Raw genomic sequence first — 22448 nt, 5'->3', positions numbered from 1 at the left:
AAATATTATAATATAGGTGTGATTAAAAAAAAATCTATGTGGCATTTTAATTGCCACATGGAATAGATTTAAGTAAAAAAAATTGTACTAAACCTTAAATGATTATAAAGTTTAGTAACTAATTTGAAATACATTAAAATTTAGCAATCAATTTAATACGATTATGATAGTTTAGTACCCATTTAAAAAATTAGCCCTTAAAATAAAAAACACTTGCGCTATTGCAGATAACATATAAGGAATTGTATTTATAGTGAAATTAAATGAAATTTTTAATGCTTATGAGATTCAAACAATGGATGTTCATTCTTACTTGAAATATAGATGCTCATTTGAACATCTAGCAATAAATATGGGTTTATTAACGTAAAAACTAATTTTTATAGTAGAAAATAAAAAATATACTGTAAACATTGCACTAAATATAAAAAGTTCACTAGTGAAATTAGCTGCTCCATATTTGGACAGTATGAAATTTTAGTACACATGAATAATCAATGTTGATGTGGAACAAGGAGTTGTTGGTGATGTTCACATCTCTCTTCCAAATCACCAATTCCAATTGCATTATTTGATGACTTTGCTTTTCTATACATAGCATAGAGTACTAACTGTGACACTCCAAGTAAAAACCCCATGCTATGCGGTACCTTCATTTATGTACAACACATTATGCTATATTTTCTTTGTAATCACAATTTGCATATAGAGAAGGTATGATATATTATGTGCTACTACGCCGAAGTAAAAAAAATGTGAAGTTAATGAGCCAAACGAAATTATCTATCTCAAATATTTTTGTTATTTGCTAATAATCAATGGGTAAGTCACAACTGGTATCCAAAATTTAGTATTTTTCAAACTAAAAGAAATCCACAACTTAAAGTTTTCATTTAAAAAAAATATCAACATTGAAAAGCGTGATTATGTCACGTATTACATAATCTAGCAATAATTAGTGAGTGTCTTCACTGTAAATTGTATTTAGAAAATAATTTTCTGACAAAATGTGTTTATGCTATCCCTTATTCTCATTCATAATTTATAGTCCCTTCATCCAAAAAAAAAATTTCAATCATGGACGACACGAGTTTTAATGATAAATTAGTAAAGTAAGAGGGAGAGGAAGAAAAAGTGGATAAAGTATGAGAGGAGGGAAACAAAGTAAAAGAGAGAATGAGAAAAAATAAATAAAATATGAGAAAGTTTCCATTTTTGAAATGGAGTATATTAACATCTCAAAATGACAAAATGAGACTATTTTTCATAGATGGATGGAGTATTTAATGTTTAGACAAATACTAGAATGGGAGTATTTAATGTTTTAACAAATACTATTCTGATCATTGCAAATTAGTTAGGATTATTAATACATGTCCCACCAGGCAAATATACATTCAAGTTTCAAACTATTGACTAATTATTCATAGTTAAATTCTTTATTTAAATTGATACTTTTATAATGTCAAAAAATACTAAATACTACTTCATATTAAGATAACTTCTTAAAATTTCCAATAAATTCGACACAATCTAATTTATTTTGTATCACTTATTATTTAAATTAAATTTTTTATTTAATTTTACCTCATGTGAAAACCAATTATGTGTTTATATAAATTAATTTATTGTAATTATCGTGTCATGTATATGCATACAAAATAAGATAAATATAAATAATGATTAAAAAAAGCATTACAGTTATACCGAAGATCATTATAACAAATTGATTAGAAAATTCTTAATAGTAAAAAAAAAAACAATCTTAAATTTCAAATGATAATAACATTCCTAGTTCAATGCCTCTAAATCACTGTATTTTTCAATATAAAACTACATTTAGAATCTCTATGATTTGGGTCAAGTGATTCATCACTCCGTCATTGGATAAATCAAAATTTTTAAAAATTTAAGATTGTAAATTGGAAACATAGGTTAAGGATAATATTTTAAAACAGTTAGGGTCAGATACTATGATTAATCGATAAGCAATGAATGTGGGATAATCTAAGTTTTTTTGGAAGCATGTAACCGAAAGAAATGTAATTTGAGATGGCAATGTAAAATAAAGAAGAAAATAGAGACTTACAAGGAGAAAAATGTCACGAACTAGCATCGCGTAAGTAGCCCAGGTCAGTCCATTGGCGCATAGGCAAATTGAAAGCAAGAGTGGCATGTATTCCACACTCTTTGTTATCACCACTTGTCTCTGAAAAATAAATAAATATATTGGAGTTTTATTGCAGATCAGATCTAGCCCTTATGTATGTATACTCCATTTGATTTTATTATTATGTTAAATGTTATCCTATTTTTTAGAGAAGAAACTAAGTACATGTAGGAGTAGGATTAATACCAAACTAATCTTAAATGCTAAATATTGAATAACATTATTATAAGATACTTTCTCTGGATTTTAATGTAAAATTGGCAAAGTAAGAGAGAGGTAGAGAGAAAAAGTAATTACTCCAAGTATTGTTAGTAGAAAATGAGTCTCACCTCATTAGAGAAAAAAAAGTTTCCAAAATTAAAAAATGCATATTATTGTGGGACGAACTAAAAAGAAAGAGTGCATAATCTTGTGGGATGAAAGGAGTAATATGAAGTTCATTATAATGAACTAATAACAAAGTTATAATAAACTCATAATTTTTAAATTACGTAAGATGACGCTATTGTTATGAAGTTATTATTTTTAAATCTTTGAATTTTCTATAATAATCTACAAATAAAATTGTAATGAACTTCATGCTATTTTATAATGACGTGTTTAACGTTTAGTGTTTAAAACTAGTTTGGTACTATAATACATCCCGGAGTAGGAGTATTATTATCCTATAATGGTACATGGAAATTTCTGTTGACATCTAAGAAAGTAACTGAGAAAAGTTAGCTATTCGAAAATGAACATGATCAAGTTCAAAAATAGATATTTTCATACTCACTCCGTTTCTAAAAAATAGACAATATTTGAACACGAGTTTTAATACACAATTAGTAAAATAAGAGAAAGATAAAAAGAAAAAGTGATTGGAGCATTGGAGCATTGTTAGTGGAGAATTATATTCATCTTATTAGAGAATTTTTTTTTTTTAAATAGAATCAGTCTACTTTTAGAAAGAAAAAAAAAATAATCCTAAATAGGTCTATTTTTAAAAGACATAGAAATTACAAAACAAAAAACATTCGTATTGAAAAAGCAAGCGAGAAAGCAAAGTCTTACTTTTAAACTCTATAAACTAATTTTGTAAAGTTCATCTCTGTCAGCACTACACAATCACATTTGTCCTTATCTTACGTCTCGATCACGTTAGATTAGAAAAAATGAAGTTATAAAATATTTATGTTTGATTGCACAATAAAATAGTACTCCCTCCGTTTCGCTATAGCTGAGCCGGAACTTTTAAACACGCAGTTTTAGAAATAAATGTTGGGTGTGTTAAATAAATAGATAAAAAAGTAAAGGAGAAGAAAATGCAGAAAGAATAAAGTATAAAGTGAATAAAGTAGAGATAATAAAGTAAGAGAGAGTAAAGTAAGATAGAGAAAAAAGTTATCAAATATGGAAATGACTCAACTATAAAGAAACTTCCAGAAATGATAAAATGACTCAACTATGGCGAAACAGATAGCGAAACAGATGAAGTAGTTAGTAAAGACTATTTTTACTTGATCTTATGCAAAAATATGAAAAATGAGTAAAACAGTAGCTAATTTTCATACCATGATAGACAAAGGCGAAGCGTATCGAAGAATGTTGAAACACGCACACAGAAACCCAGTGAAATTAATGCTTGATTCTCCCTCCAATTCAAACCTACTCACCCAAATCGCCACCACCACAAACCCTACATCCATCACCGCCGCTATCGCCGCCGTCCTCGCCTGAAAACCACTCATTGATATTGTAATTTTTTGTTTCAGTAAGCATTTCATCAAACATTTGGTGTGCAGAGCTCGAAAATCCAAACATCAAATAACAAAATTGAATTTACCCTGATCTTAGGAGGAGCAAATGCGAGATAGAGAAAGAGGTAGACGGTGGATATAACGATGCCAGATCCATTGACTGTAGCTACAAGCAACGCATCTGGTTTGATGATTCCGTAGTAAGTCCACAGCGATGCATTCAACACCATACATATGTATGGGAAGCTCGAGAAATCTTCCGTCGATCGCTTTTTGACTATCCTCGCGAATGTTCCTCTGCAAAAAATACGAATCGGAATCCTCAATTGAAGATATTTCAATTGATGTTACGAGATTGAAAACTGAACTTACATAGGCGAAAGCAGTATTAGAAATGCGGAGATGTTACCTGAGAAAAAAAAAAAAAAAAAAAAAACAGAGATGAAAAAAAGAATTTTAATACTCCTGCAAGATTTGTGTTTTGTTGTTAGTATGAATTTGGGTTGTGATTTGATACCTAAAATCCCCAGCATAAAACTGAGCTCCACCATTGTTGTTTGCTGGAAATACACACCAATAACTCCGTTTGTTTATATAACCGCCGCACTCCATTTATAAGCATTGTCTCATTTTTTTATTTAAAATTTTTCCTTCTTATATTCAGATGGGAACTATCCTGTCCCTCAAAGTTTAGTCAGTTTTTCCATTTTCATTTTTTCCACCTAAATTTATCTAATTTTATTTTTTTATCATTTTTAGTAATAAATTTCATGTCGTACTAACTCATTTCTATTCATATTTTATTATAAAACTAATATATAAAAATTGAACTCATATTCCACTAACTTTTTTAACTCACTTTTCATTACATTTCTTAAAGTTTATGTCCGGTTATAGCAAGACAATCTTTGTGGAACATAAGGAGTACTATATTTTTTTTATTGAATTATACATTATTTTAAAAATGAAAGACTATGTTCTGTACATAGATGTGATCATTTAAAAAAAAATAAAACTTTAAAATTTAATATTTTAAGTTCAAACATGATAATAAGATGGATCAGAACTTGGCGAAAATGTTCTCTATTATCCTTTCAAGATGGCAATTACCCAATAATGATTGAATTAAAATATATTAAATATTTTTTAATCGACGTGTAGTTAAAAAAAAATTTCTGACACGTGGGAAAATGGTGAATCAAAACCAAAGATCTAGCTTATCGCTAGATGGGGCAAATGCCCCTGCTCATAATTAACTACGTATATATAAATATAATTTGCTATAACATTTTTTTTATTAATCTTTCATTAATTGCCTCTTCATGAATATTTAAATTATCTTCAGGTATATTTTTCTCCATTTTACTAAAGAATTCTGGCTCTGTAAGGATCTAGTATCTACAGAAACTATTAGAAAACAATTTAAAAAATGAATAAAAAACAATAAGACAGATTTACTGAGAATCAGTCTCACGTTGTAAGTGGTGAGCTGTGTGTTTTTCAATAACTAATTAAGGTCACTCAAACTAAGATAATCTCAATAACTTTAATATAAATGATAAATTGTGTCAAATTAAATAAATAAATGAAAGATAATCTCAATAGCTTTAATGTTAATGATAACAGGTCAAATAAATAAATACGAGTACAAATTAAAAAATTTATATATTAAGATTATTTCATATATTATGTCCGTAAAAACACTATAAAGTAATTTTCATCCAAATTTCAATGAAGTACACATTAGTTTGCATTTGATAATATAAGTAAATTTTATTTTAAAATAAAAAAAATACTTCTCCATTCATAAAAAATAATCACATTTTGCCATTATATGATGTCCAAAAAAAATGTTCTTATTTCAAAAATGGAAATTTAATTTCTTTTATACGTTACCCACTTCATTTTCTCTCTTACTTTACTGATTTCTAATTAAAACCCTTGTCGTCTAATAATGAACCTATTTTTCGTGGCACGAGTTTAATGCGTAATTGGTACAGTAAGAGAGAATGAGACTAAGTAGTTGAAATTGTATAGTGAATGATGATGCTCATAAATGATAAAGTAAAAGAGTGGGAGAAAAATGTTGTTATAAATAGATATGGACTAATTTTATTGGATGCAAGTAAAAGAAAATATGATATATTTATATGGAACAGAGCGAGTAATTGTTGACAAATGTTCTTAAACAATATGCCTTTACACAAAAATATAACATCAATATATCTGAAACTAATTTATATAAGAAACTGAAGTACATGAAAATAATTATAAATCAAATAAAAATAGCGTTTTAAGGTTGAATTATAAGTTCAATTGGAAAATGAATTGTCTGAATTGACTGAATTTTTCTCGCAAAGTCACCGTTTGTAGCACATCATGTTCATGCTCTATTTTATATATTGCGCAGACCTTAATTTAAGAAATCAGACTGAAATTTATATTACTTAAAATTAAAAAACTAAATGCATAACCAGCATAAATGTTGTGTGAAATTATCATTACATATTTTGTATATACATGAAAATATACTTCCTTTGTCCCATAATAAATGACATAATTGAAGAATGACACAGAATTTTCGGAGATGTTGTTTTGTGTATTAGGTAAAAAGAAAAAATAGTATATTTATATATATTTGAGAAGGAATATTTTCTAAAAAAAAATGTAACATTTTTATAGGATATTAAAATAAGAAAATATGACATTTATTATAGAATGAAGGCACTATCGTGTTATCGACCAATATGAACTACTACTAGTTAAGTAGCAATAGATATATATTTGGTCAGTCGCATCACATGTTTAAGCATATATGGCCATGAAGTCAAAGATTTACACATTTTCTTTTATACTATCATTATTACAGACAGGTAGAAATTATAAATTTATATGTATAGAAACATAGGCAGAGTACAAATAATGAACTCTAAGTAGAAAAAAGGAATATAGAATTTGCAGATAATTCCAAACACCCTCCTGGTCAAATGAAGGACCATTTATTTCTCTCTCTCCGTCTCTAAATTAAAAGCACTCGTGCTTGACATGAATTTTATTATATAATTGATAAAATAAGAGAAAGATAAAAAATAGTGTAAGTAGTGTTAATAGAAAGTGAGCTCCACATCAGTATTAGTGTATTGTAATGATATAAGTTGTAAATATTAGTGTCCTTACCGACGCTTTAAAAAGTGTCCTTAGTGGGAGTGTGCCAAATATAATCAAGGACGCTTTTAAGTAGTGAAAGTGAGGGGTTTTGCACGTGTGTCGTGTGCACGTGTCCCTCCTTTCAACAAGATTTATAGTTTCCCACTTTTGCAACAAATATTACTAAGTATAAGCGGCAAGAGAGGGGTCGAACCCTCAGAGACCATGGACCTACTCGAGATTGTTTCTACGACACGGGGTTGGTGTTAGCCACCATGCCTTGAGCATTGGAGTATGGACCTAGACACTAGAGTGGGAAACTTGAGTTTTAAGCATGAAAACCGAGTTGAGAGCTTAAACTAAATCTAACTAAGGGAGCATGGAATGAAGTGTAATCCCAGCGTCAGAGTTGTCAATTCCTCCGCCGAGACTACAGAGCTAAGCTAAATGGATTTAAACATCTAAATTACCAATTGCGAAAAGCATCCAAGAAACATGAAAATAAATCAAAGCGGTAAAGAAAGCAAGGATCCAACATCAGAGTCTTCGATTCCTCTGCCGAAACCATTAAATCTAACTAGAAAGCATGGTGTGAAGAAGCTTCTAAGATGGGGGCATCAATTCACCGTTGAAATAGCCATGACACTGTAATCTACATTAAAATATTGAAAACATGAAAATAAACCAAAGCTCCATAAAAACTAGAAATAAACCGAGATCCAACGGCGGAGTTGTCAATTCCTCCGATGAAACTCGGGATCTAACTACAACATCTCAAAAGCAGCAAAGAAAGCAAAGATCCAACATCGGAGTCGTCAATTCCTCTGTCGAACCCATTAAATCTAACTAGAAAGCGAGGAGTGAAAGAGTCAGAGGCGTCAATTCCATCGTCAAATCTACCAACACACTGTAAACCTGCATTAAAGTATGGAAAACATGAAATTAAATGAAAACTTCATAAAACTGGAAATAAGCGAGATCTAACGCCGGAGACGTCAATTCCTTTGCCGAACCCATTAAATCTAACTAAAAAGCAAGGTGGTGAAGGAGCTTCTAAAATGTAGGCGTCAATTCCACCGTCGAAATGACCAACTCACTGTAAATCTACACTAAAGCATTGAAAACATGAAATTAAATGTAAACAGGAAATGAAATAACCAAAGCTTCAATAAATTGGAAATAAGCGAGGTCCAACGCCGGAGTCGTCAATTCCTTTGTCGAACCCAATAAATCTAACTACAAAGTGAGGTATTAAGGAGTTTCTTAGATGGAGGCGTCAATTCCATCGTCAAAACGACCAACACACCGTAAATCTACTCTAAAGTCTTGAAGACATGAAACTAAATGTAATCCCGATGTCGGAGTTGTCAATTCCTCCGCCGGAACTACAGAGCTAAGCTAAGAAAGTGGTATCTAAACTAAGCTAAGAAAGCTTCCTACCTAAACTAAGATAGCGTTAAGCCTCTCTTTCCTTGTGGAAAGCTTCTATTTATAGAGCGGCTTTAATCTTCAACCCTAAGGTATCTTCTCGTCTGATTTGACCATTTTACCCTTGCAGTAGTTTAGGATGATCCAGTAGATACCTCTTCATGTGTGAATTCCTCTTGATCAACTTGAGCAGCTCATATCTTTATGTGGTGGCTTGATCAGCTCATGTCTTCATGAGGTGGCTTGATCAACTCATGTCTTCATGGTGGCTTGATCAGCTCAGTGCTCCTCTTGATCAACTTGCACCATCTACTTAATCCAGCTTGATCAGGTCAGCATGGTTGCCTAGCATGGTCATCCCATCTAGGCCCTCTTGATCCGCTTGTCTCCAACTGATCAATTTGTCTTCAGATTTGACCATTTTTTGCTCATTTTCCAAGTTGATCAAGTTGTTCATGCATTCTGCCGCTTCAACACTTTTTAGCTCCTGCACACTTAAATTTACCACGTTTTCGCACATTATCAGCCCGGTTAGTATAAAAAATCTCCTAAAATCAATGCATGAAACTAGCCTTATCAAGTAGCGTCGTGAATTCATTAGGGATGCTTTTAAAATTGAGTCTCCAATTTATTCGGGACGCTTTTAAAATTGGGACGCTTTTAAATACATTTAGGACACTTTTAAATAGCGTCTCCAAATACATTTAAGACGCTTTTACATAGCGTCTCCAATATATTAAAGACATCCATAAATGATTTCTCTAATTATAATAATAATCTAGAATTGATATCCATTACATATATAATACGTGAAAGGTCTGCATACATATAAATTGCTATAGACCAAAATCAGAACCAACAAATTTTCATTTCTCTCAAAAAGGCTAATTTTTACAGTCATAGTAAAACATATACTAGAAAATGCAGTCTTCCATCAACTCAAACAAGTCCAAAACAAGACAAAAGAAACTAGACATTCATCTCTAGTCTCGGTCCAGCAACATAAAAAAATGAGTAGTGGAAAAATAACACATAAAAGAACAAGAGTTGACTCCATCATGATATACAATTCTCAATAACAAGAACCAACCAATAACTATATTAATGCAGTAAATAGAGGCAAAGGGTAATAACATTATACCGTGAAAACAAAGTAAGTGGTGAGTCCATCATCTAAGACTTTTTGGCATTCAGTCTTGATAAAGGTCAAGTCATCTCCTTTCTTGTTCTGACCGGCTTAGTTACAAATGATACGTATTCCCAATTTCAAAGGCAAAATTATAATTAAATTTTCTCTGTCTACACATTCCCAGCTTGGTTTGATTGCCTGCTATTAGAAATAGACAAAGTGTTACATCATGCAAAAATAAAAATGTTCAGGAAAGATGATATAATACTATTATCTGAAAAGAGATAGTGTGCATGTACAGATACCTCTATCTGAAGAGATATATATATCACATATTCATATAATAATGTGTACGTTTAAACTTTATATATCTAAACTTGACAATGCATTTGTGTTTCTATAATAAGAGAACATATGTAATTGGATGTTAAACACTATGGATAAGCTTACCTTGATAAAGATTATCATCTTTGATATTTTCCTCTAAACCTTTGACTGAAACAACACTTAAATATGAACAAGAAATACATATTTTTTAAACAACAAATATCATCCATGCAATTAATAACATGTTAGTGTTACCAAAGTTGAACCTAATATCATGTTATATCCACAATCAAGTTTATAAATATTGTCTCTACAAACAGACAATGCAAAAACATGCCAATATTAGAAATCAGAAATCATTAAGCTTTTGGTACCTGCCAAAACTGTAGTCAAAGATTTCTATCAGCTTCATCAATCACAATGTATTGCATATTCCAAAAATTGAACATATAAGTAAGGCAAGAGTCATATGACCACAACAACAGACTACACTCAAAAGGATGTACTGTCTTGGGAAGTTCTACTTTTAAAATTTGCAACAAAGATGAAGTGATTTGTGACAGGAACTAGAACGATGTATGTAGCAAGTAAAAAACTACTGATGTGCATGACTTTGTCATTTGTAGTAAATAGGATTCAGCTAACACATGGCTCATCAGGAGCATCCTTCTTTAGGTATGTGATAAGACTCGTTTCATGCATTGGTTTTGGGTGAAAATTCTGTGTTTTTGGGGGGCTAATCTATATTTCTGGGTTTAGGTGCGTAACAAATCTGTAAGACTTAAAAGTTGTTGTTACCTAACCTGGCAGATGCAAAAGAGATGAGATTGAGGTGAAATTCAGATGCCGTCGTTCGGACCAGGGATGATTAGAAGTTGGCGACAGGAGCAGAAAGGAGCAAAGAGAAGATATTTAGAGCATCTTATTCAAGGGTACAAGTGTCAAATTACCAAAATGATGGCCTAGGGATTAGAGCCTCACCTATATAAAGAGCTCAACCTTAAGGAAGAAGGCATCACTTCTACACACACTCCCTTAGCTCACTTTTGGAGGCTCCTTGTTCCAGTCCTGTTTTTCACACTTCAAATACTCGTTTCACTTGCTGCGCACTTGGAGATGGGGTGATTCCTGGCCGCCGTTGTGGTTCTCATAATTTTGCTGTCGTGTAACACCGCCTTGTGAAGGCGAATAAACAATATTTACCTTGCTTTGTTTAGTTTGCTTTCCGTTTTAAGTACCTGTTGGTTTTTAGTTTCGTAACTTTGGTTTCTGACTTTGATCTACTGGATTCGAACCTATTTCTCATTATTATGGAAGTTTATGTTGGTTTTTGTTGGATCTCGCTGAGTTGATGTTTATATCTTGCTTTTCGCTTTTGTTGTTGTTGATTGTTGGATGTTTGGAGCGGAGATCTGTTGGTTTATTGTTGGAGGCTGTGGATTTACGTATGGAGATGTTTGGATCTGTTGAATTGTGGTGTATTTGAGTTGGAGTTTCGTAGATCTGGTATTTGCTATTTACATTCTGCATGATTATGGCTGTTTACTTTCTATTTCTTCATCTGCTAGACCAGTAGCGTAGATCTGTTAAGTTTCGGCTCTAATTTCTCGTTTTATGTTTAGATCTGAAGTTTACTCTGTTTTTATGGTGTTAAATGCTCTGTTCTTTCTGATATTCTCGTTTGATTCATGAAGAAGATGAAGTTTGTTGGTAGTTAGAATCAGATCTCCTTTTGTCAGTACTTTCTGCATGTCCTTTTGCTTTTCTGCAGTTTTTCCAGACCCTGGTCGTTTAAGGAAATTGGTCCCCACTGTTCGCTTTGTCTTTGTTTGTCTAAATTAGGAAAGTCTGTCTAGTCCGTCATTTCCAGTTGTTTTAAAAGTTTCAAATATTTCATTTCTCAAAGTCATGCATGTTCCGTACGTTCTCGTTTCCTAGACCCAGTAGGTAGAGTAAAGTAATTTTTAAATCTCTCAGACCCATTAGTTTTAAGTTCTCAACCCCAAAAATTGCGTGGCAGCAGCCAACCCCCCCTTTTCCAAAACATCCCAAATGCAGTTTCGTAAAACGTCCGTCCTCGTGGGATCGATCCTTTACTTCCCTGTGCTAGTTGTAGTATAGTGGGTTGAGGTTTTTGAAGAAATAGAGTGCATCCAACGACCCCTATCTGATAGTTTCATGATCTTCTAGACCCTAAGATCTGGTTGAATCTTCTGGACCTGTTAGATTGAGATTTACGAAAAACTGCACTGCACGTTCATAAGTCTTCAAATGGCGTCGTTGCCGGGGAGGGATGGTGTTATTTGTGTGTTTGCGAATGTTTTGGTGTAAATAGTTTACTTATTATGTTTTCTTTTGTTTCTTTTTTTTAGTTTATGAGCAAGAGCTCCAGGTTCGGACACTGGAACAACTCACCTGGTTGGAGAAGCGCCCAGACGAGTTGGCAGGTTAAGGAAACCATATTCCCAGTTACCACCAGATCGGGGCTTACAACAGGGGATCTAGTTCACCTGAGTTCAGAGAGTGACGAGGAACCGACCTCGACAGTTAAGAGTGAACCAGAGTCAACCTCAGAAATAGAGGAGGAAAACGTTGAAGACATGGCCAACGCGGTCGACGATGACACGGAGATAGGCTCACTCACTTCCCATCTAGATGGCGAGCCTGCCCAGGCTATTGTTACTACCCAGCGACAAAAGGCGATCGACATCAAAACGAACGTGCTGGGCGTTCTATATAATTTCTCTGGGCGAGGAACGAGTGCCCCTACGAGTTCCTCAATGAGTTCAGTAAGCTTTGCAGTATTCAAAAGAGGCCCAACGACACAACAGAGGAGGATTATCGCCTATGCGCTATTCCATTTGCGTTGAAAGGAGAGGCCAACACATGGTTGTTAAGGCTGCCATCAGAATCCATCCTCACTTGGGGAGATTTCAAGAAGACTACTTCTTTCCTTCGAACAAAACCAATGCCCTCAAGAAGGAAATTTTGGAATGTAAGCAAGATTATGATGAGTCCATGAGCCATTATTGGTCGCGTTTTCAAAGGATTACTCGATGCCTGCCCTAATCACAGGATGGTGGACACTGAGATCTTCTATCTGTTCTATGAAGGAGCGAAGCCTGAGTCTAAGGACCTGATGAATACCGCGAGTGGAGGAAATTTCACCAAGAGAAGGATGAGCGAAGCCCGAGAGATTCTAGGAAAATTAATTGATGCAAAGAAGGCATACGATTCTCCTCACACCATCTTGAGAAGAGGAAGTGTGGATGCAGTAACTTTGCAAAGTGAGGATAGAATGGATGCTCGAGTGGACGCAAGGATGGATGCTAAAATGGAGCAGCTAGAGAAAACGATTCTGACCGCCTTGGAAAAAAACAACTCACCCGACCCGATGGAAAAAGATAAGTAGTCATCAGGTCCGGAGGATGGATACAATTGTTATGGTTCTCACGGAGGGATGGATTGTCCAGCCCAAGTGAATGCCGTGGGAAATTGGAATTAGAACAATCAAGGCAGTAATTGGAACCAGTGAAAATTAAAGATGCTCCATGGAGAGACATCCCATGCTTCAGATGGTCTGATGGGAATCAAAACCTCCAACTACAGAATCCTAATTCAGAAGGAAACCAATCCAACTGGACCGAGAGGAATCAAGAAGGACAGGGCAATTGATATGAAGCTCTGGTGGAGATTCCGAGAGCAATCTTCACTCTGGGCCACACACATATATAGCAAATACTGCAGGAGAACCTCGCCCCTTGCCCTCTCCACCTCGAGTGGAAGCAGCCCCAGACTCTCGAGGGCCTGGACTGTCGCCTATCCGCATATCCTCTGGGTTCTGAGGAAGGGGAATATCCTCTTCTGGGATGATATTTGGCTCGGGGATCGGCCCCTTAGAGAAATATGTATGGATGACCGAGGTAACCCGCAAGCCCGGGTCTCGGACTTCTGGGTGGACGGCCAATGGAACCTCCCCAAACTACAATTGCTCCACTTCCAGGCCGGCTTGCCTCGGCAGGTGATTGAGAAAATTATTGACACCCCCATTGTCCAAGACGAGCAAGATACCCCGAGGTGGAGCCTCTCCAAATCTGGGCAGTTCACTCTAGCCTCAGCCTGGCAGACGATTAGATCGCAGCGGCCTATCATCCCGGCCCTTGAGGAAACTCCAATGGAGGAAAATTGAACTTGCCTCTAAATGCTACTGCTGTCCTTGGCGGCCGGGAATAGAATCCCCCCAACACCTTTTCGTGAATGGCTTCGGCGCTATGAGGGTTTGGCGGGATTTCGATACATGGTTTCCCGGTGTGACGAATCCCATCAGACACGAGGTTTCGATTCCGGATAGGCTGGAGTGCTGGGTAAAGCGCACAGGACAGATGGAGAAATCACACCTCTGTCGAACCATCCCCTACCTCATCTTATGGTTCCTCTGGGCGGAATGGAACAGGTGCCGACACAATGAAGCTCCGTTCAGATCGCAGAATGTAGTTTGGCAAGTCCAGATACATATTCGGAAGCTTATGGATAGTGGGAATCTCAACCGTAAACAGAGGGATGATGTGAGCATCCCCTGGCCGAACGCGATGCATTCGAATCTCAGACGGCCAGCCCAACTGGCCCTCCCGGTCAAATGGAATCCACCGGATAACCCCTGGCTCAAACTCATCACGACGAGAAGATTCTTAGAAGCAACGGGCCATGCAAGCGGAGGAGGGATCATCCGGGATCATCGTAGGAAACTCCTCCTAGCATTCAGCACGCCGTTGACAGCAAAATCCGCTCTTGAGGCAAGTGCTAAGACGATTATCCTTGGCATCGTCGAGGCTAAGGCCTTAGGAGATCACATTTGGGTTGAGACCAATGACCCACAAGTGATCCCTCTTGTAAAAGCTAGCAGCTACGGCCCGGCCCAGTCTAGACACGACATGGCTAGACTCATCACGATGCAAAAGGAGAGTAACACCGCTTTCCACCCCATGTGCCGGAAAAGAAACAAGGCAGCAACTTACCTTGCCAAACAGGGCGAGGGGCTCGCAGCCCCTTGTAGCTATGATGAGTACACGACACCTAGGCTGCTAAAGGCAATCGTCCGTCTGGAACAAATGGGTGTCCCCTACTTGAGTGAAGAGACTGATCGGTGAGCAACCTGCATGGAAGGCGCGATTGATCTTGCTTTTTCTATTGTCTCATCTTCGTTTATTTAGTAAGAGAATAGGCTGGTGTCCGTCCCGTGTGTGTGGATTGGACACTGAACTACTCTTGACTGTCCCCTTTCCGGCACGTCACTTTTGGGCGGAGCCAAGTATTGTACCAAGCTGATTTCTGATATATAGGGATAAGGGACCCACGAACCCTTGATAAGGCTAATTTCATGCATTGGTTATGTAGTGAAAAACATCACATTTCTGCTGGATCTAACAAGTTTTGTTAAGCCAGGTGTGTGTGTAGCGCTAGATCCAGGAGATGCTGGAGGAGGATATCTAGCGAGGAGCAGGAACGGAATCACGAGGAAAAGCTAGAGGAAGGAAGCCAAAAGCTGAGGGCAATCAAGTCAATCAATACCTCGCTGGGCCCCACCTCGAAGCTTATAAATAAAGGAGTGCGCAACAAGAATGGCAGATCGGTTACACTCCACACACAGTCACGCTCTTAGCACACACACTAGGGAAATGGGAAATTTGGGGTGGTTTTCGTTTTCGTGAATTACGTATCAGTGCACCACCGTCCCTTGAGGGCGAAGAAACAATTGTTCTCTTAATTTCTGTTTGGTACTCAGTTCAGTCTCGAACTTCACGTTTGGAAGTCGAGCTTGTTGTTTTGTTGCTAAATCAGTTTATCCGTTCTGTTTACATTTGATTTGCTTTGATGAAGTTAGATTTCGTGTTGATTATTATGATGCTTGCTATTTTGGTTTGTTTATTTGAGATGTTCTCTTGAATTTGTTGCTGAATATTTTAGGAGATTCGAGAATCGTGGTATTGAAGTTGTGTTCGGTTGGATTTTTGTTCTGATGCTTGGATCCGGAGTGGATTTAGCATCCGAAGTGTGGATCTGAACAGGGGAGGTGAAATTTGTGCATGAAATTATGGGAAATTTTGTTCTGCCTGGTTTGCTTCGTCTAGCAGTTTAATTTCCGTCGTTGTTTAGTTTTCTGTTAAGATTATGCCTCCGATCTACATCTGAGTTTGTTTTTCTTGATCTCTGCATTTATTTGTGTTCGTTGAAGAAGATGAAGTCATTTTCAGTTGATGCTTTAGTTAGTTAGGCTGCAGATTCGATTCTGTCCGTACTTACCTTTTTCAGAGTTTGGTCCCCACTTGTTTTAATCTCCTTGGTCTAGAGATGTTCGTAGAAGTCCCAGATCTAGTAGTTGATTTGATTTAGTTCTTATACATAATTCATTTTTTGCCTAGATCTAGCAGTTAGCATAGCATACTTTATTTCCAAATTCACTTAGTTAAATTCCTCAACCCAAAATATGCGTGGCAGCAGCCAACCCAAAAATAGTTTCCAAATCTCTACGCATGTATTTTACGAGTCCATCTCTGTGGGATCGATCCCTACTTCCCTGTGCTAGTTTAGTATCTGTGGTTGAGGGTTTTGAAGGTTTGCTTGCGTACCAACGACCAGACTTCCAGTCTTGTGAGTCTCTAGACCTTGTGATCTAGTTGATTTACTGGATCTAGGAAGTGTGTAATTAGAAATTGATAGGATACAGCAAGCAGAAAATCAACTCTTCAAATGGCGCCGTTGCCGGGGATGGATGGCGTAGTTTGTTTATGTGTTTAGAGATTTGGTGTAAATAGTTTTAATCTTTTGAATTTCGCTTTTGGCAGTTTATGAGCAAGGGCTCAAGGTCAGGAATCTGGAGCAACCCATCTTGGTCAAGGAACGTGCAGTTGAAGTGGCAAGTCAGGGAATCAACATCCGCCATAACTACCAGATCGGGGTTGTCAACTGTAGATCCATTTCCGTTTGAATCAGGGAGTGAAGAAGAGTGGAATTCATCGGGGAAAGAGGATTCACGGTCGTCGTCAGAAACTGAGCATTCGGAAAGGGAGGAAGAGGAGTCTGTAATGGCAAACTTAGTGGACCTAGACCCAGAGATTGGTTCGCTAACTGCACATCTCGACGGAGAGCCAGCTCATGCCATAGTGTCAAATCAACGTCAGCGGTCTATTGAGATCAAGACGAATGTGCTGGGCGTTTTACCTACATTCTCTGGACGGAGGAATGAGTGTCCTTATGAGTTTTTGAACGAGTTTAGTAAGCTATGTAGCATCCAGAAAAGGCCTAACGAAACTACCGAGGAGGACTATCGCCTGCGAGCGATTCCATTTGCATTGAAAGGAGAGGCAAACACTTGGTTGCTGAGGCTTCCACCTGACTCGATCACCACATGGAGGGATTTCAAATTGGAGTTCCTGGACTATTTCTTTCCGTCCAATAAGACAAACGCTTTGAAAAAAGAAATTCAAGAGTGTAAGCAGGACTACGATGAATCTTTAAGCCAATATTGGTCTCGGTTTAAAGGCCTGCTTGACGCTTGCCCAAATCACAGGATGACGGAGGCTGAAACATTTTATCTATTCTACGAAGGGGCAAATCCTGAGTCCAAGGACTTAATGAATTCCTCGAGCGGGGGGAATTTCACCAAGAATAAGGCAAGCGAGGCACGCGAGATTCTGGGAAGATTAATCGACGCGAAGAAGGCGTATGACTGCCCGCGTGCTATCATGAGGAGAAGCTCCGCGAACACAGTTAAGGAACGAGAAGGAGAAGAGGTTAGAGACAGAATAGATCGACTGGAGAAGGCACTGCTAAATGCCATTGAAAAGAAAAATACCCCTGGGTCGACTGATAAGGAAAAAAACCCAGGTCAAGAGGAACATCAGCTTCAATTTTACAATAATCCCTCACTCGATGGAGATTTCCAAGCTCAAGTGAATGCAATGGGGAATTGGAATCAAAGTAATCAAAATACCAACTGGAACCAGTGGAAGATTAAGGAGGCACCATGGAGGGACAATCCTTGTTTCAGATGGGCTGAAGGGAACCAACAACCACAGTCACAACACCCAGGTCCAGCGGAGAACCAGCAGACATGGCCCAGCCGGAATCAGGAAGGACCACAGCATAATTCTAACTGGGCAGGGAAGCAGCAAGAGGGGCTGAACAACTGGAATTTCCGTAACCAAGGGGATCAGCATAACTGGAACAACAGGAACCAGAGCAACCAAGGGAATTCTTATGTGCCACCGCATCAGAGGAACAATTCAGGAAACAATCAAAATTTCCAACAGAGTCACCCAGGTCCAGCAACCCAGTACAACAATAATCAAGGAGGTCAGGGAAATTTTCGCCAGAACCAGGTGGTTGGAACCAATCAAAATCAAGGATTTAATCCCAGTTCAATTCAAGGTTTCCGACCACAGCGGAATCTTGATGACATGGTGCATGACCTGGTAAATTTCCAACAACACATGCAGAATAACATGCAGGCTAACAATGACGTGGTGCACAAAATTCAAGATGCCCAGCAGGAGCAGAAGTCTGCCATGGACATGTTGGCAAAGCAGATGTCCCAGTTGGCCACGTCGCTGAACGAAATGCGGGGAAATGAAGGGAAATTGCCTGCCACTGTCAAACCACCAGACCGAGCAAATATTAGTCAAATTACCTTGAGATCGGGGAAAGGCTATGAAGGACCGAAGCAAGTGATAAACGAGGAGACACCCTCACAGATGAACGGAGAAAAGGGGAATCAGAAGTCTCGAGGAGATGATCCTGGACTCAGAGAAATTCCTATACAGGATGACCTCCAGGAGGGAGATTTAAGGGGATCTATGCCTCGACTAAGTGACCCATTTTTCCTTGATCCAGAACCTGAGTTGGAACTTAAAGAGGGAAGCAGGGAGACAGGTGCAGCCCCAGCAGGGAGTTCCACGAATGCAGTAAAGCGACCCAAACCATTCCCATATCGAGGAGAAGCCAAGAAAAAGAAAGATGATACTGAGGACCTTGTGGAAATATTTAGTAAGCTGGAGATTAACCTACCCTTTTTGCAGGCTCTGAAAATACCCACCTTCAGCAAGTTCATCAAGGAATTCATAGCAGGAAAAACCAAACCTGATGGGAAGATTGTTATAGGAGAAAATGTATCCGCCGTGATACAAAAGAGGAGGATGCCGTCAAAGTGTACAGATCCAGGTATGTTCACTCTTCCTATTTCTATAGGTGATATTAAAATTGAGCATGCCATGTGTGATCTAGGTGCTTCGATAAATGTCCTACCGCTGTCAATATATAAAAAATTGGTGGGAGTCAGTTTGGTTGATACTAAAGTAGTGATTCAGTTGGCCGATAGAACATGCATCTCTCCTGAGGGAGTATTGGAAAATGTTATAGTTAGAGTGCATGATTTCCTATACCCAGCTGATTTTCATGTGATAAAAATGAGGGGAAATGAATCTACTGAGTCTAGTGGGGTGTTACTGGGGAGACCTTTCCTTCGCACCGCGAAGACTGTTATTGATGTGTTTGATGGAACCATATGCCTGGACTATCATGGGGAGAAATACACCTTCAACATTGAAGAAGCTATGAAAAAACCGCTTGATGTTGAAAACTTGCATGTTGTAGATGTAATTAACCCCCTAGTCCAAGAATATCTTGAGACTGAACTAATGCAGGAACAGTTTGACAATTCGGAGCTGAGCCAGACTGTAGAAAAGGAGGTGACAGGATGGTGTGAAACTTTTTTCACACAGGACTTGACAGATGATCAGATCAATGAAGCGATCATGGCATTCTGCCACCAGCCACTATCATTCCAATCAGCCAGATCTGTTCAGGAGAAGAGCCCAGACGAGGGAGCGAATCTAGAGGAAATGGCGCCAAGAAGTAAGGCGGAGAACCCTTTACCTCAGGAAGCCATCACACCGAAGAAGGAGTTGAAAACTTTGCCTGAAAATTTAAAGTATGCATACCTGGAGGAAGGAGAAACTTGTCCAGTGATAATTAACAGCCGCTTGACTGAAGACCAAGAGAGTGCGCTGCTGGAAGTAATAAGGAGGAACAAGAAGGCCATAGGGTGGACACTTTCTGACCTAGTTGGAATTAGCCCTGATCTTTGCATGCACCACATCAGACTAGAGGAAGGGGCAAAGGCTCGGCGTGATCCACAAAGGAAACTGAATCCAAACATGAGGGAGGAAGTGCTCAAGGAAGTTCTGAAACTACTGTCCCTTGGAATCATATACTCTATTCCAGATAGCGAGTGGGTCAGTCCGGTTCACATGGTACCGAAGAAATCTGGAATACAAGTGGACAAGGCAAAGGTGGAAGTGATTGCAAAGCTACCTTACCCTACAAATCAAAAGGAAGTTAGAGGATTCCTCGGTCACGCAGGGTTTTATCGAAGGTTTATCAAGGACTTTGCAAAAATTGCGCAACCACTCACTCATTTGCTGCACAACGATGTGGAGTTCGAGTTTGATGAGGGATGCAAGAGGGCATTTCAATTGCTCAAGGAGAGACTAGTGTCCGCACCAATTATCAGGGCACCGGACTGGAATCACCCTTTTGAGATAATGTGCGACGCGAGCGATTTCGCTGTGGGAGCCGTCCTAGGGCAGAAGATAGATGGGAAAAACTACGTAATTTTCTATGCGTCCAAGACACTAAATCAAGCTCAGAAGAATTACGATACTACGGAGAAGGAAATGTTGGCTGTCGTCTACTCGTTCGAAAAATTCCGCCCTTATCTTCTTGGGTCAAAGGTTATTGTTTTCACTGATCATGCAGCAATAAAGTACTTGCTAGCTAAGAAAGAATCAAAGCCAAGGCTAATTCGATGGGTCCTACTTCTACAGGAGTTTGATTGGGAAGTAAGGGACAAAAGAGGAACAGAGAATCGAGTGGCTGACCACTTGAGTAGAATTCATCAAGGAGATACGGACGAGGCTATTCCCGATGTTTTTCCCGAAGAGCATTTGTACTATATGGACGAACCACCTAGACCGATAAGCTGGGAATCTGTCTTAGTTTTAACCGGTCCAGGAGAATCTGATCGAGGAAAGCGCGTACGTAACGCAGAACCATGGTACGCAGACCTGGCAAATTACTTGGTCACGGGAGAGGTGCCAAGTTCAGAGGAAGCCTCCCGGGCCCAGAAGATGAAGCTTAAAAGCGAAGCCAAATATTACTTCTGGGATGATCCTTATCTTTGGAAGATGTGCGCAGATCAGATAATTCGACGCTGCATTCCTGAATGGGAACAAAGAGATGTACTCCATCATTGTCACTCCTTGGCGTGTGGAGGGCATTTCGGACCAAGGAGAACCGCAAGGAAAGTTTTAGACAGTGGATTCTACTGGCCTACATTGAACAAGGATGCCTTTGAATACTGTCAATGCTGCGAAAGGTGTCAACAGACAGGGGGAATCTCGAGACGAGATGAGATGCCCCAAGTGCCCATAGTGATCTGCGAAATTTTCGATGTTTGGGGGATGGATTTTATGGGCCCATTTCCGTCGTCGTACGGAAATGCTTACATATTGGTCGCTGTAGACTACGTTTCCAAATGGATAGAGGCGAAGGCTACGCCCACTTGTGAGTCTAAAGAGGTGGCCAAGTTTCTGAAGTCAAACATTTTCAGCAGATATGGAGTTCCTAGAGCGATTATCTCAGATCAAGGAACACACTTCTGCAACCGCACTATAGAAGCGCTCATGAGGAAATACGGCGTGCATCATAGATTGTCTACACCATATCACCCCCAATCGAATGGGCAAGCTGAAGTCTCTAATAGGGAGATAAAGAGTATTCTGGAAAAATCAGTTAACACCACAAGGAAGGATTGGAGTAAACGCCTTGACGATGCTTTGTGGGCGTATAGGACTGCTTACAAGACACCAATCGGGATGTCACCCTATAGGTTGGTGTTTGGGAAAATGTGTCACTTACCCGTGGAAGTGGAGCACAAGGCATACTGGGCCATTAAGGAAATGAATATGAAGTCTGTGGCATGTGAAGAAGAAAGGAAGCTGCAATTACAGGAGCTGGAGGAACTACGGCTAGAGGCATTCGATTCAGCAATGTGGTACAAGGAAAGAACGAAGCTCTGGCACGACAAGAACCTCCGGGTCAAGGAACTTCAGGTGGGGCAGAAAGTACTTCTATTTCAGTCCAGACTCAAGCTAATGCCAGGGAAGTTGAAGTCAAAGTGGGTAGGTCCATATACCATCGTTGGCCTCCGCGCACACGGAGCAGTGGAAATCCAGGGAAGTGCTCCTAACTCGGTCCCTTTTCTTGTTAATGGCCATAGATTGAAAGTCTATAGGGATAATTCTGAGCTATGCGTAGTGGAGGAAATACCACTACGTGCGCTCTCAGTTATCACTTAGCCAGACAAAGGAATATTCTCGATGAACTCCTGGGTCAAGGGAAATGTTATGTTTTTACACACTGATCCAGGGGATTCGAGAATATTCAAAGGTAA

At 38.4% G+C, this 22448-nt stretch overlaps 1 protein-coding gene across 3 annotated transcripts; it reads right to left on the bottom strand.

Annotated features, from left to right (window-relative positions):
- Positions 1-419: 419 nt before the first annotated feature.
- LOC125187685 (bidirectional sugar transporter SWEET17-like) lies at positions 420-4520 on the bottom strand. 3 transcript variants are annotated; one of them, XM_048084312.2, is made up of 6 exons: positions 4427-4520; positions 4282-4318; positions 3996-4206; positions 3724-3885; positions 2090-2209; positions 420-650 (listed from the first exon to the last, which is right to left on the bottom strand). In XM_048084312.2, the coding sequence occupies exons 1-6, from the start codon at positions 4458-4460 to the stop codon at positions 495-497; spliced, it is 720 nt and encodes a 239-aa protein (XP_047940269.1). In that variant the 5' UTR covers positions 4461-4520; the 3' UTR covers positions 420-494. The 3 variants fall into 3 exon arrangements, with proteins under 3 accessions (XP_047940269.1, XP_088914607.1, XP_047940270.2); XM_089058481.1 differs by lacking the exon at positions 420-650 and having other exon boundaries at positions 657-2209; XM_048084313.2 differs by lacking the exon at positions 420-650 and having other exon boundaries at positions 657-2209; positions 3826-3885.
- Between the last annotated feature and the right edge of the window lie 17928 nt (positions 4521-22448).

Source organism: Salvia hispanica, chromosome 5, assembly GCF_029641045.1.
Source record: "Salvia hispanica isolate PSC_SH4W2 chromosome 5, Shi_PSC_v1, whole genome shotgun sequence".
NCBI lineage: Eukaryota > Viridiplantae > Streptophyta > Magnoliopsida > Lamiales > Lamiaceae > Salvia > Salvia hispanica.
This window is presented reverse-complemented; position numbering and strand designations above follow the sequence as displayed.